General features: G+C 48.9%; 1 protein-coding gene across 4 annotated transcripts in view; it reads right to left on the minus strand.

The window, feature by feature from the left end:
* Positions 1 to 19,480, minus strand: part of USP7 (ubiquitin specific peptidase 7) — a 2,259,762-nt gene that overhangs the window by 507,476 nt on the left and 1,732,806 nt on the right. For all 4 annotated transcript variants that reach the window (XM_069647850.1, XM_069647849.1, XM_069647847.1 and 1 more), the window contains exon 22: positions 6,595 to 6,748. In XM_069647850.1, coding sequence (XP_069503951.1) covers positions 6,595 to 6,748 — 154 coding nt within the window. The remainder of the gene's footprint in view (positions 1 to 6,594; positions 6,749 to 19,480) is intronic.

Below are 19,480 nucleotides of genomic sequence, written 5' to 3' on the forward strand. Positions count from 1 at the left end.
CAGCTACAACCATCAGAAATGCTTTACGGTAAGTAATGCATGTCTTCTGATGTTTGGTAAATCTGCTTAGAATCACATGCTGTGCATAGACTAGCGAGCAGTACCCGGAGTTGGAGGTGGGTTGTGAGAAGGAACAGTGGAAAAAAGGTCTTAATATTGCTTGTCCCACCTGGGAATCCGATCTAGAGTGAGCATCTAGACAATAGTGTTTTGTAAAGGTGTGTACAGAACTCCAGGTTGCCGCTTTGCAAATGGATTCTAGGGGAACATTTGCAATGAACGCTATGGATGCCTCAGTGCCTTGAGTAGAGTGTGCTCTAGGCTTGAAGGCCAGTTCTCTCTTAGCAAGAGAAACAGAGTGATGCACTGGACAATCCATCTAGTGATGGTGGATTGGGAGACTGCATCCCCCTCTCTTTCTGCCGCCACTGAGACAAAGAACTGATGAGTCTTTCTTAGTGGACAAGTTCTTTCCATATAAAATATGGCTGCCCTGCGCAAATCTAGTGTGTGTAGGGCTCTTCTCCCCGAAGTTTGAAGGATTTTGAAAGAACGTTGGTAGTTCTATAGACTGGTTGGCACGAAATTTAGAAATGAATTTCGGTGCAAACCTAGGGTGTGTGCGCAGAACCACCTTATCTTTGTGTACTGTTACAAGGGGATCTAAGAGAGAGCTCTTGTAGTTCACTCACTCTCCCAATGGAGGTGATCGCCATCAAGAAAGCAGTCTTAAGAGTGAGATCCTTAAGGGTTGCTTTATGCATGGGCTCGAAGGGAGAGCTCATTAGCCTGGTTAACACAACGTTCAGGTCCCATCCGGGAGCTAGGTTAAATATAGGAGGGTGAATTCTTTTCACTCCTTCCATGAAGGCTTTAATAACTGGAACCTTCCACCATGACACCTTATGTTGAGATGTAGTGTAGGCGGAGAGTGCAGCTAGGTGAACTTTATTAGAATCAAAGACTAAGCCCAAGTCCAGCAAGTGAGTTACGTATAAAACAATATGAGTGGGAGAGCAGTCAACAGGGTTTCCTAGCCTCCCTGAGAATGTCCATGCATCTCTCTCTGAGGGAGCAGCAAATGTCCAAATTCTATGACCTCAGGAGCCAGGCTGCCAAGTTCAGGGTCTGTGGGCATGGATGCAGCATTCGGCCCCTGTCCTGTGACATGTTGTACGGGCAGGGCAGTTTCACTGGAGGAGACAGTGACATCTCCATCAGATGAGCAAACCAGGGTTGGCAGGCGCACATGGGGGCCACCAGGATCATGGTAACTGGTTCCTGGTGCATCTTGTGCATTATCTTGTTGAGAAGGGGAGTCAGGGGGAAGCGTAGACAAATTTCCCTGACCATGTTATCCAGACTGTTACCCTTGGAGCGGTTCTGGGGGTACCTGGAGGCGTAATCTTGGCATTGTGCGTTTTCCAGAGTCTGATGGGATAGGTGAGCCGCCCATCCTGTAAGGGATGGGTGTGGTTAGAGTGGCATCCACTGCGCGGGTGACCAAGGATTTCCCCAACACGAGGTTTTCCCTCGACCACTACCGCAGCGAGAGAACCAAGGCTTGGCGAGACAACCACTAGATCGTCCCATTGTCCACTGGCCTGACACCACTGGCTGTTCAGCCACTCTTGCATTGGGCACAGGCGCGCGTGAGGGACCAAATAAATACATGATGCCATCATTCCTAGCAATTGCATGGCTTTGCGTACCGTCACCTCTCGACCGGCTACATATTGAGGGATCTGAAACAGCATGTTTTGGAGCCTTTTGTTGGAGGGTAAGACGAGGGCGAATTAGAGCCCCTAGGAATTGCTCAACTTGGCGGTGTTCTAGACTGGACTTCTTTACGTTGATGGAGAAGCCCAGGTGGAACAAGAGGTCTATAGTCTTTTGGGTATTTGAGAAGCAGGTTTCGTAAGAATCCCCTGTTGTGAGCCAGTCGTTGAGGTAAGGATAGACCGGAATGGACAACCTGCACAGCTGCCGCTGCCACTACCTTCGTGAATACCCTTGGCGCTGAGGCAATGCCAAAGGGTAGCACTTTGAACTGATAGTGTTTGCCTTCTATCATGAATCTGAGTTATATCCTGTGCGCTGGCAACATTGAAATATTAAAATATGCATCTTTCATGTCTAGTGTTGTCATGTAATCCTCCGGTGTGAGCAGGGGGATTACTTCCTGCAGTGTCACCATCCAAAACTTTAGAGGTTTTACAAATTTGTTCGCTGGGTGCAGATCTAATACATGGCGCATGGTTAGATCCTTTTTGGGTACAAGGAAGTACACTGAATAAATACCCTGCTTTACCCGTGATAGAGGCACAACCTCTATGGCTCCTTTTTGCAGCAGCGATTCCACTTCCTGAAGAAGGATGAGAAGGTGTTCTGGTGCGAGAGGTCTTCCCTTTGGAGGTCTGAATGTCGGGGACTGGCTGAATTCGATACAGTAACTGTGGGCTATTGTTGACAGTACTCAACGTTCTGTGGTAATTCCCTCCCATGCTTGCAGAAATGATGTTAACCGGCCCCTGACCGGAGATGCATGGGAGGGGACCCGAATCTTCGGGTCATTTGGTGGTGGCAGCCGGGGAGCCTTTAGGAGGAGGGCCCCAACCTCTTCCCTTGCCACGACGTTGTCGTCTTTGAGCATACTGCGTGTTATATCTATCCACTGGTTCCCTGAGGGGAGGACCAGTTGCTGGCTGAGGTGTATTGCTGTTGAGTTTGTCGTTGGCCACGAAGAAAGCGCCTATTGCCATATCTGTGCTTATTAGGGGGGTCTCGTGATTTGGTGCAGGGTCTTTAATGTTTCGTGCTCCCTCTTAGCTGTTTCCAGTGCATCATCAACCGCCTTACTGTTAGGCAGAATCCTGTGCAGTGCTCTTAGGGACCACTACACACAATTAAGACTACAGGTGGCAATACAAGTTTTACCTTTGGTACAAGCCTGTACTACTATGTCCGAGCAAGAACATATGAGCAGTAGCAGAGATTACACAGAGGGACCACAATTACTGTGACTCAAGCATACACTCACTCAAGGTTTCAGGTAGAAAAATATAAGTATATTTATTTTTAAACCATATGTTATAAACACAACACTTCTATTAAACTTAAACAAAAACCACACGTCAAATATACTACAACTAACCAATTCACTTTGTACAGTATGTCTCAAGGTAAGTACCCTGTGTTTGAATGAACCGGTGTTAGGAACAAAACACGATACCGCGGATATGGTTGCGATCACTTTTTGACAGTTCGGTCCACTAAATAAATGCGTATCCGTGACATGAAATGCTACTGGGGCAAAAACATACTAAGCACCTGAGATACCCAGAGGGAGTTGAAGGCAAAAAAATCACAGGCAATATTTTGGTTAGGCAGACAGAATCGTGAAACACTCAAGGAGTTCAAAAGTCAAAGGGCCGGAGCCAGGGTCAAGTGGCACCGGGCGCCTGTTGCCGAAGATCACACAGTCAGACAGTTCAGGATTCAACGTAGCCAAAGTACTTCGATATTGTCAATGTTCGGAATCAAAAGTTATAAGAAGGAGGGAAGACAAGGGCAAGCCTTGAAGATTAAGAAAAGGGGTTCACCCAGTTTCCTCAAGTAGAACACAGTACCTTCTTCCAATGGTGCAGCTGGTGCCCTGGCAGTTGTTCCTGATGGTTTCCCGCAGGCCCACGATTCCTGGAGCTTCGTGGTGAAGGAGGATGTCTGAAGGGGGTCTACACCACAGAGGGATGAAGCCGGTAGCAGCGACAAAGAATAAAAGGTGCACTCCTTAAAAACAGGAGACGCTCTTCAGGTGGCTATCTACAGCAGCGTGCAGCGATTTCGACCACGAAGGCGACCTCTGGCTGAAGATGAGCTGGTTATCCCCCACCAGGCTCAAGGGAAGAAGACTCCAGACTGGATCTTGACTGCAGCAGGGCTTCACCAGGACGGGGTAGTTGCATCATCCGTCATTCTCTCCACTTCTCTTCGGTTCCTTGTAGTTCCAGTGGCTACTCTCTGACTTCTAGCCCAAGAGACCTGCCTTTTATGCGCAAAACCCCCATTCACACAGCCTGGCTGTCAATCACCCAGCAGGGGGGTTGTCCAGCCTGGACAACCACCTCAGCCAATCATGGCAAAGTGCGACTTGGGTTTCCTAGGATACCCTGTGCAGGGGGTGACTACACCCCTCCCTCACATTCAGACCACCTAGACACCCAGGTGCCTGGTGGAGGGCTTCTGAGCAGAAAGCCCGCCAAAAGACGGTGAAAAAAGAAGGCAAACCTAGTTTGCCGTGCAAAGTAAAACACAAGAAGGACTTTAACAAAAAGAAAGGGCGAAAAAAAACAACCGCAGCCAAGAGAAAGACTATTTGGTCTAGCGGGTTTATGTTCTAGGCTAATCTCTCCCATAAAGTGGAGGATATAACCCCGTCACCCTCTGAGAAACCTTCCTGTGTGCCCAATGGTGGGGAAGTATCGCTGGGTTTTCCCTTCGACGTGGGGGGAGGTTCCGGCGTACCTTCTGTAGGTTTCGGCATGTCCCTGACCTTTTGAGCGGGCTTCGGTGACTCCAACAGCCATTTGAGAGTTTTGAGACACTATTCTTGCTATGCTTTCCACGACTAACTTCTCAGTCGGGGGCTGGTCATGAGTAGTTTTCGGCGGAGCAGGAACCTTGTTGTCGGACGCCTTTTTCCGAGGTGTCTCGACGGATGTTTTAGTGGTAGCACCCTTCGTACTAGATGGCCCTGTTGCTAGGCACGCATGCGGCTGTGGGGAGGGCTGCCGACCCTTGGGCTCGGTGGAGGCAGCCGGCTGTGTCGGCGTCTCCGTTGGCGCTGAGGCCTTCTTCGATTTACTCGACGAATGGCCATAGGTTGTGTGTTTAGTGACTTTTTCGTGCGCCTCAGCGTCGCTGGGGTGTACATCCCCATAAGCAGGGCCGGAGCCGTGCCTTTCGGGGCTGGGGACAGATGACGGAGCAAGAGCGCTCCGTTGAGAGGTCAACAACCTCCGTTCTGGAGGTGGAGTTATCACCATCCCCCTCGTCACACTCGGCCGCGGGCGAGGAATCGGCCTCCGGCATTCTGTAGGCTGCCCACCTCTTGACCCTGCGGTCCTTCAAAGTTTTTGGTCGAAGAGCTTATAGGCCGCACAACCAGGCTCGTTGTGGTCGAGGGCTAAGCAGCGGTTGCACTGCTTATGCTTGTCCTTCCACGGAACTTTGCCCTTACAACATGGGCAAAATCTAAAAGGAGTCCTCTCCATAGAGGAGGACGTAACCAGTGATAACTACCCGGAAGGAAAGGGGGGAGAAAAGGAAAGGCATTCTAGAAGAAACAGAAATGTCCACCCCGACCCCCACTCTCCCTACTGTGTAGGCCGGGCCACGTGTTTGGCAGCGCCGATAGGATCACCGTCTGTCGAAAACCATCGCCAAAGAGCTTGACTCGGCGGGGAAGTGGAATGACTGTTGAAAGAGGGCTGAGGTGATATGAGTTAACAATTAACAAATCGACCAAGGGTCGTGTCAATGGCAATGTCTCTTACGAGCTCCGCTTAAGGCGACCAGTATTCTGGGTGGAAAAAAACAATCTGAGGGACCTTGACGCATGAGGGATTTTGGGTACACTACGAGTCACTATACCGATAGTGTTACAGACACGCCTATGTCGTTGTCCCCTTTTCGACTTTCGAAAAACCAGATGCAATACTCCTTAGTGACCACTGGATGTCAGACTATGCACAGCATGTAATTCTAAGCAGATTAAAAAACAGCAGAAATATCAGTTTCAGATTCTTAGCTGTAGGCACAGCTTAGAAAACCTGTCAATCTATCAGGCTCTGCATTTGCTCAAGTGAGGTAGAAATATGTTGCTTTGCCAGGTTGCTTAGTCACACACAGTTCTCGAAACATTAACAATTAATCGGCCTGGACTGTCTCGGTCAGTGCACCCTGTTTTTAGATGTGTGTTGACATAACAACTACAGATGAAAGGCGAGAAAGGATATCAAACTGAACAGCGTTCTGTTATTAGACGGAAGAAGCCAAGCCCGGGAGGAATTGTGCAGATCGCCGGACAATGAGCACCCACCTAGTCCTGTGCAGCCGCCCTGTACAAATACCATCTTGAGCGTGATTAACGGAAGGAGGGTGCAAACGGAATTACAAGGCCTTCCCCAGCAAGAAGGATGAGGAGACGAGATGTCAGAGAAAACCAAGGTCGCAAGAAACTAAAAGGAACATGAGACAGCCTGAAATTCTATATGCATTGTATTCTACCTCATTTTCTCACAAGCCATTCCCTTTGTTGCTGCTTTGCATATGTGGACTGTGTTAAGTGTGTTTTTCTTTTGTTTGATTAAAGAACAAAAGTAATCTTGGCTCTGGGCCTCACAAGAGGTTGGTAATTTCTTGTGAGTGGCATCATTTCACCACTGCGCCAAAGCATTGCATTCAGAAGCAGCATGGTTTTACACCTTCCCTTAAGTGAACTTCTGGATCAGGCGCTACAGACACAGGCCCAATACAATTATACAAATGAAAAACAGCAGCAGCTCGCAACATAATGAACCAAATATAAAATACCTGAAAATAATTCATTCTGTTCGATAACGTGACGACAAATCCAGGATCATTAGGAATCGTTTTATCGCAGAAGATAACATCAACACGATGGTAAAGATCTCTGAAGTATTCTTTTGCCGTTGGTAGCTCACTATTATCATTTTCTGGGTCATCTCTACGAAGTAAGATTTAAATACAATTTTTAATAACTAGCATTAAAACAAATCTAGTGTGCTTTTTTATTTGACAATCGCCGGCAGAATTTTTCAAAAAAGATTTCACAAGTTACTCACCGTGGTTACTACTGTACTCCATCTTTCAAGATCACTTGACGGTCTCAGAAAAATAAAACTTTATGAAGCGGCAGCCTGAACATGTATGGGGCAGAAAAAAGCAATGCTGCACCAGTACCTTAATTAAGCGTACTACACATCAGATCCTACATTACAACTAGTGACTAATAGAAACATTTTGTTGGTTTGGATATTCATTAGTCTTCGCTTACCCCTTCATTTTCTTGGTACAGAAGAAAGAATTACTTAGATTGAATGAGGGATTTATATTGTGCTACTATCACAAAACCAATCATATCAAGTTGCAGATGTTACAGTGAAATTACTATACCATATCTAAACCCGGCAACCTCAACCTTATTTCAACAGAAAGGTTTTTAATTTCTTTCGGAACTTGAACAGCAACTGTCCTGATCACTAGCGGTAGACTGTTCCACAGCCTTGGTCGACATACTGAAAATCTACAGTCCCCTCTGAATAAACTGCGTGACAGAGGGATCATCAGTAAATTATAAGTTACTCACTGTAGTGACTAATGGACTCTTAGTCCCCATTCCTCCATACTCTATGGGTGCCCCTTCCTAGGGACGAGGGATAGACCCTTTTTCACCAGAAAAAACATTCTTCCCCTTTAAATTTAGAGGCGTGCGAGGGTGCAGCCCAGAGAGTATGCGCTGCCCTATCTCCGCCCTCTGGCGCCACACCTCAGTCCCCATAGACGCGTCGACAATAGACAGACATTGCCTAATGACACCAGTTTTATTAGGTGGGAGGACGTTGGGAAATATGGAGGAAAGTTGCCATCCAAGCAGAATTTCAGGGCACGCCTGGCATCGAGGTAGTGCAGAACTCTGTGCCTCGTCCTTCGGCTCAGCAAAAAACATAGGCAGCACTATTTCCTCGTTCAGATGGAACACGGAAGGCACCTTCGGTAGGAATGCTGGGTGTATCCGCAGGACTAGTTTAACCTTCTTAAACTTAGTATAGGGCTCTGAGGCGACCAGCGCCTGAATTTCGCTAACCCTGCGAGCCGAGGCGAGGCAGGCTAGCAAGGCCGTCTTAATGGTGACCAGCATGTCGTCTGCGGATGCCACTGGTTCAAATGGTTTGTGGACCAGGGTGCTCAAAACTATGTTCAGGTCCCACACAGGGTATGGCCTCTTGATGGGCAGGTAGAGCCTGGCGAGTCCCGCCAAATGCTTGGCAACAATCGAGTTGGCAGAGGAGAACACCTCTGCCTCCGAGTTCCTGTAGGCCCCAACAGCCACGAAGTGCCTGCAGCAAGTGTCTACCTGTACACCCTAATGGGTGTGGTGTGCTGAGAGCACGTCGTCCAATGAACATGCAAGGGGGTTGATATCCTTAGAGTCTGCCAAATGGCAGAACCTGGTCCACTTGCTCTTATACTGGGTTCTGGTAGCCTTGCTCCTAGCCCCCTGTATGATTTCTAGATTAGCCCAAGAAAGGGTGAGGAGCGCTAGCTTGACCTGCACAGGAACCACGCTGTGAAGGCAAGTTTCTGTGGAACAGGGTGGATGACCATGCCCCCTTCTGCGCCAGAAGATGTGCTGGACCCATTGGAAGGCGAACAGCTCTCCACCGTGGATTTATTAGAACGGCGCTGAGGTGGCAAGATTCCTCGATCTTGCATATCACCCTGTGCATCAGCGGTGTGGGTGGGAAAACATATGCTGTCATGCCGTTCCACTGAATTTGAAATGCGCCCAAGGAGCTGGGGCCCTGTCCCTGCCAGGAGAACTGTTGGCACTTCCGGTTGCTCCATGTTAGGGAGAATTCCCATTTATGGCTAATTTCCCTCACCTAGTGAGTCTCTCAGCAGCTTTGCTTGATTTCTGGAGTTTATTTTTTTTTCACCTGGTAAGTGTGAGCCTTTTTGCCCACTCTTAAATGTGATTTGCCATGTGTATTTCTACTGTTTGTGTGATCTTGGGCTCTGGCGCTACACCACTCCATGAGCCCCACTTTTTCTGTGTGTTGCACAGCACCTTCAGTGCAGTGACACAGGGTTGTCTTTGAGACTTCCCACTGACTCCATTTTTTCTGGGGCTGACTACTGTCCCCCAGAAACGTGTAAAGTTGCCAATAACTTTATATAGTCACTTTAAACTACAGACCCAGTACACCCCATCTTACATGGAGTATTGGAAAGGGTTAGTTTCTACCCCTTTTTGTCTGTGCCTCTCTGAGCATTATTTTGCTCTCTTAACACAAAGACTTGGCTTGTGGCAGTGGTACCTACCCTATCATTTCTACTGTGATTATACTATTTAAGCGTGGTACAGTTTTAGGCTATTGTATTAGCCTCAAACTCAAACCCGCTTGACCAAATACTTTTTATTTTGGCTCCGGTTGGGTTTTAACTCCATTTCTTTTTGTCAAAGTCCTTCTTGTGTTTTACTTTGCGCGGCAAACCAGGTTTACCTTCTTTGTTCGCCGACCTTTGGTGGGCTTCTGTCCAGAAGCCGTCTTTTGGCACCTGGGTGTCTAGGTGGGCTGAATCTGAGGGAGGGGTTTAGTCACCCCCTGCACAGGGTCTCCTTGGAGACCCAAGCAGGTGCTCTGGGCAGAACAACTTAACTGTTTTGTTCCGGTTGAGTTGAAGCCAGTTAGTGGACAGCCATGCACCGACTTCCTTTTAGACAGTTGCTCAACCGTGAAACGACTCTTCAATAGCTCCTAGTCTAAGAAAGATCTGGATGTCGTCCGCATATGATTGCAAGCAAACCTTATGCTTTCGAAGGATATCCATTAAGGGACGAGATAAATTAAAGGATGTCCATACACCTCTGTGGAAGAATTAGATGTCCAAACAAGTCTAGTGTGGGGTACCCCTATTGTGAGAAGATATGGTCTACAACATTTGTGTCTAGTTGCCAATTGTGTTCCCCTGGTAGGGGATCTCGGCTTAATGAGTCTGCCAGGGTGTTTAGTTCCCCTGGAACAGGTTGGGAAGATAGGAACATCCCATGTTTGAGTGCCCATATGCTCTGTGCTAGCTTGGACAGATTTGGAGAAAGTGTACCCCCCTGCTTGCTGACGTAGAATATAGGGGTGGTGCTGTTGGTTAATATCTGTACCGACTGATTTGTCAGCTGTGCTTTGTATGCCCGAAGCGCTTTGAACACCGCTAGAAGTTCCAGCAGGTTGATGTGGCTCTGTGCTGTGATGCAAATCCACAGACCATGTGCTGTGAGATGAAGGTGATGAGCCCCCAACCCGGAGAGTGGCGCGTCTCTAGTTACCACTGCTTGCACTGCCAGATTGTGGAAGGGTTTTCCTTTTAACAGATTCTCCTTCGTCCACCAGCGAAGGTGTTGTACTAATGTTGGCGAAACTACCACTCGATTGTCTCACTGACCGCTTGCTTCAGAACATTGTTTCGCCAACCACTACTGCATGGGGCACATGCGCATACGTGAGTGTGGGATAGAGTTCATGCAAGAGGAACTGTTTGGTCTTGTTTGGTATTCGGTTTGATTTTTTCTCGTTTATAGAGAAGCCCAATTGGAAGAGAAGGTTCATGGTACTTTGAGTATTTTCCCAGCAAATTAGGGGAGACTCCCCTGTAATCAGCCAGTCGTCAAGGTAGGGGTACACTGGGATTGCTTCCCTGCACAGGTGCACATCCACCGCTGCCAGTACCTTGGTGAATACCCTTGGAGTGGATGCTATACCGAAGGGTAGCACCTTGAATTGGTACTGCTGGTTTGCTATTTTGAAACGCAAGAATCTTCTGGGCGCTGGAACCATTGAAATATGAAAAAAGGGATCTTTCATATTCAATGTTGCCATGTAGTCCCCCCGCTTTAGCAGTGAGATTACTTCTTGCAGTGTTGTCATGCGGACCTTTTGTGGCTTGACATAGGTTTTTGCAGGGCGTAGGTCTAATACTGGGCGCATTTGTTACATCTTTCTTTGGCACAAGGAAGTAGGTTGAATAGATACTCATGTTCGCTGGGACGATTTCTATGGCGTCCTCGAGTAGCAGCGTTGCAACCTCCTCCAGGAGGATGCGTAGCTCCTCCTTCGTGGTTGGTTTTCGACACGGGGGCTTGTATGAGGGTCACTGAAGTAGTTCCACGCAATAACCGCCCACTACGGTTGATAGCACCAACTTGTCCAAGGTGATTCCCTCCCATGCGTGGGCGACGTGTGTTATTCACCCTCCTACTGGAGAGGCATGGGAGGGGACCTGAAGCAGGTAGTCTGTTTAGGAGGCGTCGCTCCACCTCTGGAAGTGTAGGACCTCCCACGGCCACCGAGATCTGCCCTGGCCTCTTTGGAAACCTTGCAGAGCTTGTCCCCAATTGTTTCCCCAGGATGAGCCCCGTCTTTGTCCGTACCTGGAACCCCTTTGTGAATTTTGGCCTCGAAAGGGGGAAAAATTCTTTCCGCCCCTTTGGCCTGGTGGCTTATTGGTTAACTGGCCTGAAGATTTAAGAGTGTCATACTCTTTGGCCGATTTGAAGGCATCCTCAAAGCATGGCATTTCCCAAACAGGACATTTGGTTCTATGGGCATGTTTAGTAGTGTCGCCTGGGTTTCCAGTTTGAATCCCAACTGGCAAAGCCATGCATGGCATTTCAATATTGTCCTCTCTGCGAGGATACTGCCGGCGTTATCTACGGCATCCAAGTTGTTTTAAGTATGCAACTTGATATTGCCTTTCCCTCCGCTCCTGCAAGGGCCAGTTGTGACTTGAGGGGTTCGGCGCTGATGCCATTAGAGTTGCAACTTCATCCCAGTTGTAACTCGCCAATAATGTGGTGTGGTTTGCGATCCTTGTCTGAAAAGCCACTCATGTGGCCACCTTTCTCCCTAGATTGCAAAGTGTTTTGCTTTGCTCATCTGGGGGTGCTTCAGAAGATGCTAGCAATGTTCCAGCCCTTTTTCGTGTAGTAGTTACTGTTAGGGAGAATTCTCTGTAAAGGCCAATTTCCCAAACCTAGCAAATCCCCCAGCAGCTTTGCTGGATTTTTGGGGTTTATTTTTTCTCCTGCTAAGAGTGAGACTCTTACTCCCACTCTTAGACATGATTTAAGGTGTTCCTTTGTCTTGCCATGTGTTTTATAGGCTATGGGGTCTTTTACTCCATAGGGTCTCATGTGTTTTTGATGTGGGTTACACAGCACCCTCCGTGCCGTAACCCAGGGGTGTCGTAGCGACCCCCCAACATAGACTCCATACCTTGGGACTCACAACTGTCTCCCAGGGCATGTAAAGTCACCATTGGCTTTACTAGTCCCAAATTATGAACAGAAACCAGAACAAACCATCATATTGTGGACATACTGGTCGGGGCAATTTGATTGCCCCGGGGTCTGTTGTTAGAGGGGGCACGTCTCAGTCCCCCCTGATCGAGTTTTGGCTGGTGGCAGTGGATACTACTTTTTATATTCGACCGTGAATATATCTCTATGGGATTTTCCCATTGTTCGAGGCTACCAACTTTATTTAATTCTTATAGCCTCGAACATACTGCTGTTTTATTTATTTAATATTAATTCACCGGTTGGTATTTTTTGCCAGAACTCTATTCTAAAATGGCGTTTGTGTTCTCTTCTGTGACTCCAACCCAAGTCGAGCCCTTTGTTCCACTTTTTGGCGGGCTTCTCCACAGAAGCCTCCAAAAGTGGTGCCACTCTGGGTACCACAGAGGGGGTGTGGGAGGGGGTTTAGGCACCCTGGACTGAGTTACCTTGGTAACTTAAGTCGCACTCTTGTGTGATTGGCCGAAGGGGTGAGCCGGACGGCTCACCACTTAGCATGTTTGATTGACAGATAGGCTGAATGAATGGGGGTTTGCTGCATAAAAGCAGGGCTTTGGGGACTGGAACTTCAGAAGTCGCCACAGGACCTAAGAATCTGAGGAGGGAGAAGCTGAGCCGACCTGCAACGACGACACCACCGGTGGAGCCCTGCTGAACCGTCTCACCACTTTTCCCGACGACAGAGGAGATCTCCAGTCCGGAGAGTCTTCTCCCTTTGACTGGTGGGGGTAACCAGTTTTGCCTTCTTTTCACCTTCCTGGAGCATCTCGTGGACGCCTTGCCTGTGCCAAGCACCAGGGCAACCAGAACACCACAGTTTACCACTACCGCAAATAGAAGGGTAGTACCTTTTAACTGAAGAACTCCGCGGCTGGTTTCTTCCCTGGCAGTGCAACGACCTTCATCTTTCCTCCACGGCGAGACCTCCTCTTCCTTTGGACGAAACACTGATTTGCAACCCCTGCCAGGAACAACTGCCCCCGCTAGAGCTTCCTTCACACTTAAGGTACTGTGTCCCACCTGGCTTCCCTTGCGACAGATCGTTCGGGGTGACAGTAAAGCCGCGACACTCTAACCTGGGGTGGCCTGGGACAACCTAGCTAACTTTTCCCGACTTTAATTTCATCCTTTTTGTGCAAACTATCTACAAAACTCTTTGGGCATAACCCCACTGGGTGAACCTGGACACCTTCTGCTTGCTCTCTCCAAGAGTGGGCCTTGCAATTGACTTCCTTGCTCTCCAGTAGAACTCTGCCTATCCTGCCTTACTGTGGTTCTTGTAAAAGTATTGAAACTTGTGTGCTTCCATAACTCTGCCTTTTTCCCTCCCTTTTTGATAACTTATTAAGAGTGCCATCTTATGTTAAGCGATCACCTCTGTCTGAAAATAAGTGGTGTTTCTCACTAAGGCTTGTCTAATAAGTAACTAGGGTTGTATATATATATATATATATATATATATATATATATATATATATATATATATATATATATATATGAGAATGCATTACTTACCGTAAAAGCATTTCTGATGGTTGTATCTGCTTAGATTCACATGCTGTGCATAGGTCCGACATCCAGTGGTCACTGCGGAGTATTGCATTTTGTTTTTCGTAGTCGAAAAGGGGACGTCGACTAGGCGTGTCTGAAACACTATCCCTATAGTGACGTGCGTTGTACCCACAATCCCTCACGCGTCGAGGTCCCTCTGTTTGTATTTTTTCTGCCCTGAGGGAGCCTTCTAGACGTGAGTGAGTACAGAAAGAGAGAGAGATATATAAAGGAAGTCTATGTTCCTTCCATCCGAGCGGGGAGGAAGGGTGGGCGCATGTGAATCTAAGCAGATACAACCATCAGAAATGCTTTTACGGTAAGTAATGCATTCTCTTCTGATGTTTGTTAATCTGCTTAGAATCACATGCTGTGCATAGACTAGCGAGCAGTACCCGGAGTTGGCGGTGGGTTATGAGAAGGAACAGTAGAGAAAAGGTGTCGTAATACTGCCTGTCCCACCTGGGAGTCAGATCTAGAGTGTGTATCTAGACAGTAGTGTTTTGTAAAGGTGTGCACAGAACTCCAGGTAGCCGCTTTGCAGATGGACTCAAGGGGAACATTTGCTATGGATGCTATGGATGCCCCCGTGCCTCGAGTAGAGTGTGCTCTTGGCTTAAAGGGTAGTTCTCTCTTAGCAAGAGTATAGCAGAGAGTGATGCATTGAACAATCCATCTAGAAATAGTGGATTTTGAAACCGCATCTCCTTCTCTTCCTGCTGCCACCGAGACGAAGAACTGATTAGTCTTCCTCAATGGTCTGGTTCTTTCCATGTAGAACATGACCGCCCTGCGTACATCAAGTGTGTGCAGAGTCCTTTCTCCCAAATTGGAAGGATTTTGAAAGAACGTTGGTAGTTCTATAGACTGGTTTACGTGGAATTTAGAAATAAATTTCGGAGCAAACCTAGGGTGAGTGCGTAGAACCACTTTATCTTTGTGAACTGTAACAAAGGGGTCTAGAATAGAAAGAGCCTGAAGTTCACTTACTCTCCTGATGGAGGTGATAGCTATTAAAAAAGCAGTCTTAAGAGTAAGATGTTTAAGGGATGCTTTGTGCATGGGTTCGAATGGAGAGCCCATGAGTCTGGTAAGTACCACATTAAGGTCCCATCCGGGAGCAGGGTCAGCTATCGGGGGGTGTATTCTTTTTACTCCCTCCATGAATGCCTTTATAACTGGGATCCTCCACCACGACACTTTGAGTTGGGAGGTGGTGTATGCAGAAAGTGCCGCTAGGTGGACTTTAATGGAGTTAAACACTAGGCCTGAATCCAAGAGATGGGTCAGGTATAGTACCACATGTGTGGGAGAGCAGTCAATAGGGTTGATGCTTTTACTCCTGCACCAGATGACAAATCTCTTCCACTTGCTAGAATAGCAGTGGCGAGTGTTCGGTTTTCTGGCTTCCCTGAGGATGTCCATGCATCTTTGCGGGAGTTGTAGATGTCCGAACTCTATGACCTCAGGAGCCAAGCTGCTAAATTCATGTTCTGGGGGCATGGGTGCAGAGTCCTGCCCTTGTTCTGAGATAGCATGTTGTACGGGCAGGGGAGTTTTACTGGGGGAGATAGAGACATCTCCATCAAGTGAGCGAACCATGGCTGTCGGGCCCACATTGGGGCCACCAGTATCATGGTCACTTGTTCCTGGTGCATCTTGTGCACTACCTTGTTGAGAAGGGGAGTCGGGGGAAAAGCGTAAACAAATTTCCCTGACCATTGCATCGATAGACCGTTCCCCTTGGATTGGTTCTGGGGGTACCTGGAGGCGTAACTTAGGCATTGAGAGTTCTCCAGGGTTGCGAACAGGTCTATTTCTGGGAATCCCCATTGTGTGAAGACGTCGAAGACGATGTCTTCGTGCAGACGCCATTCGTACTCTTCGGGCAGGGGGAAATCTCTGCTGAGTCTGTCTGCCAGCAGATTGAGTTCCCCGGGTACATGTAGTGATAGTAGGAACATGTCCTGTTTGAGAGCCCACTTCCATATATTCTGGGCCAGTTTGGACAAGCCTGGAGAGTGGGTGCCCCCCTGCTTGTTGATGTAGTACATGGCTGTCGTGCTGTCCGTAAGGACCATTACTGTCTTGCCTTGTAGGTGTTCTTGGAAGGCTTTTAGCGCCTTGAATACCGCTAGTAGTTCCAGTAGATTGATGTGTTTGGATGCTACGTTCGGAGTCCACACTCCGTGAGCAGTCTGATGGGATAGGTGAGCACCCCATCCTGTGAGGGATGCGTCTGTGGTTAGAGTGGCTTCCGCCGCGGGTGTGGCAAAGGGTTTTCCTTTTTCCATGTTCCCCTTTGTCCACCACTGTAGCGAGAGAACCAAGGCCTGCGAGACCACCACTAGATCGTCCCATTGTCCGCTGGCCTGACACCACTGGCTGTTGAGCCACTCTTGCATTGGGCGCATGCGCAGGCGCGCGTGAGGTACCAAATAAATACACGACGCCATCATTCCTAGCAAGCGCATTGCTTTGCGTACCGTCACCTCTCGGCCGGTCACATATTGGGGGATCTGAAACAGCATGTTTTGGACCCTCTCTTTGGAGGGGAAGACGAGGCCGTCCCTTGTATGAATTAGAGCCCCTAGGAATTGTTTGATTTGACTGGGGTCTAGACTGGACTTCTTTTCGTTGATGGAGAAGCCCAGTTGGAACAAAAGGTCTACCGTCTTTTGGGTATTGGAGAAACATGTTTCGTAGGAGTCCCCTGTTATGAGCCAGTCGTCGAGGTAAGGGTAAACTGGGATGGACAACCTGCGCAGGTGGGCCGCAGCCACTGCCAGTACCTTTGTGAATACCCTTGGTGCTGAAGCTATACCGAAGGGTAGCACCTTGAACTGGTAGTGTTTGCCCTCTATCATGAACCTTAGGTATTTTCTGTGTGCTGGCAACATTGAAATATGAAAGTATGCATCTTTCATGTCCAATGTTGTCATGTAATCTCCCTGTGAAAGCAGCGGGATCACCTCCTGTAAGGTCACCATACGAAACTTTTGGGGTTTGATAAACTTGTTCGCTGGGCGCAGATCTAATACAGGGCGCATGGTTAGATCCTTTTTGGGTACAAGGAAGTACACTGAATAAATACCTTCCGTTACCTGAGATAGAGGCACGACCTCTATGGCTCCTTTTTCCAGCAGTTGTTGTACTTCTTGAAGAAGGATGGCAAGATGTTCCGGCGTCAACCGCCGTCCCCTCGGGGGTCTGTAGGATGGGGAACTGTTGAATTCGATACAGTATCCGTGGGCTACGGTGGAAAGTACCCAACGGTCTGACGTTATCTCCTCCCATGCAGGAAGAAAGGATGTTATCCGGCCCCCGACCGGTGTTGCATGGGAGGGGACGCGAATCTTCGCGTCACTTGGAGTTGTTGGGGGCTTGGGAGCCTCTGGGGGTGGATCCCCGACCTCTCCCTTTGCCCCGGCGTTGGCCTCTTTGGCTGTACTGCCCACTATTGGCTTGGTAATTGGTGGCAGGGTATTGCTGATGCTGACCTTGTTGTTGTTGCCGTTGGCCACGAAAAAAGCGCTTGTTGCCATAGCCGCGTCTGGTAGTGGGCTTAGAGATCTGGTCAAGAGTCTTGATAGTGTCGAACTCTTTTTTGGTCATCTCTAGGGCTTCATCTACCGCTTTTCCGAAGAGGTTGGCGTCCTCGACAGGTTTATTTATTAAAGACGCCTGTGTCTCCGGTTTAAAGCCTGAGTTGCGCAGCCATACATGGCGCTTTAGGAGTATTCCTTGTACCAGGGAACGTCCTGCTGTTTCTGCCGCGTCCAGAGAGTTTTTTACAATGCTCTGGTTAACTTGTGTTCCTTCGCCAATAGTCGACAGTAGGCGTGTACGTAAAGGCTCCGGTGCTTCCTCTGCGTCTTTGCGCAGTTTGGCCCACTGCGCGTCTGCGTAGCTCGCAAGCAAGGAATTGTTGTTGGCAATTCTTGCTGAGAAGGCAGCCGAGGAAGTAACTCTTTTTGCAAGGGCATATAGCCTCTTGCCCTCCTTGTCAGGGGGTGCCTCACTGGTGGAAAGTGGTACCCCTGCCCTCTTTCTAGTATTAGATACAACTAGGGAGTCCGGTATGGAATGTCCCCTAATGTAGAGCGGGTCTGAGGGTGAAGGAGCGAAAAGTTTCTCAATCCGTGGATTGACCCCTCTGATCAATGCGGGAGTGGACAGCGACGGGGTGATCCTCCTTTTAACTGAGGCGAGGAGTGGAATGGTCTGGCTGACCGGGGGTTTTTCTTTAATGACTCTTTCTACAAAGTCTAATTCTGGAGAGGGTTCTCCCGTGTCCAGTTCGAAATGCGCTGCTGCTCTGCGCAACAGTGCATTGAAAGTAGGCTGATCGTCAATTGGAGACGTGTTCCTAACTGGAGAATTATCCGGAGGAGTTAGATTTAGGGCATCAGTGTCGGAACACACTGATGGTGATTGCCAGGGGTGCGAAGGTCCTTCTCCTGGGCTAATCCCGAAGCCTTCTTCTATAATGTTTGTTCTGTCTTCTAGACATTCCTCCTGGTTCTGTCCTTCGTTGTCCATGAAATCATCTTCTTCCTCGAAGTATTGTTCCTCCCCAGTGAGGTCATATACATCTTGGAAGTCTGAGGCTGTGTCCAGCAGGGGATCGACCAGCCTCGGTTTTTTGGCTCTGGGGTCGTCTTGAGGCCCTTCTCTAGTTCTTCTGAGAGTTAGAGGGGCTTGGGTACTCAAACTTTTCCATCCTCTCCATACAGAGGTGGAGTCTTTCCATAGTTTCATGGGGTACCCCAGAGCGGTCTAGCGGGGGAAAACTCGAGTTGTCTACCTCGAAATGGCTCGACCTCTCCCAAAGCGTCGAGGAAAGTGTCCCGTCGCCCTCCTCAAAACCCTCAGGTGTGTCGGGAGACTCCCTGACTGAAGGGGGTAGTCCCTGCTTTCCTTCGGGTGTTTTTGGCGTATCCTTTGATCTATGCGTAACACTCGACGAAATCTTCGGCGTACGCTTTTGGGCGTCAGCTACAACGATCCTGGCTAAGCTATCGGCGACATTCTTGTCGGCGGAAGCTTGAGTTTTCGACGCTATGGGTATCGAGCGCTGTACGGCGGTCTGCGCCTTCTGTTGATGCGCACCGGCCGATGGTTTGGTGGTGGCGCCCTTGTTTGCCGAAAGCCCAGTCGCAGGTCGCGGCTGCGAGAGGGGCTTCGAACCCGAACGGTCCGAGGAGGCCGCCGGTGGAACCTGCGTCTCCTTGGGCGCCGAAGCTCTCTTCGACTTAGACGAAGAAGAGCCATGGGTTGTGTGCTTACCTTTATGTGAATCTTTGTGTGCGTCAGTGTCGCCGGGGTGTTCATCCCCATAAGCAGGGCGTGAGCCGAGCCCGTCGGGGCCGGGGACAGACGACGAAGCGCGTAAGCGCTCCTTAGAGGGGGTTTTGACTTCCGTGGCGGAGGTCGTGTCATCGCGTTCCTCGTCACTGTCGGTGGTAGCAGCGGCGGGTGAACCTTCGGCCTTCGACATCGCGTAGGCCGCCCACCTTTTAACCCTACGGTCTTTTAGAGTTTTAGGCTTCAGAAGCCGACAAGCCGCGCACCCTTCCTCTTTGTGATCGAGGGGCAAGCAGCGGTTACACCGTGAGTGCTTGTCCTTCCAAGTGAATTTGCCTTTACAAAGTGGGCAAAACCTAAATGGTGTCCTCTCCATAGCAGAGGCAATAAATCGCGATAAACACCCCCAGGGAAAGGAAGGGGAAAGGGAAAGGCATTCTCAGAAAGACCCAGAGATGTCCCACG

Source organism: Ambystoma mexicanum, chromosome 2q, assembly GCF_040938575.1.
Source record: "Ambystoma mexicanum isolate Mex_15411 chromosome 2q, UKY_AmexF1_1, whole genome shotgun sequence".
Classification (NCBI taxonomy): Eukaryota; Metazoa; Chordata; class Amphibia; order Caudata; family Ambystomatidae; genus Ambystoma; species Ambystoma mexicanum.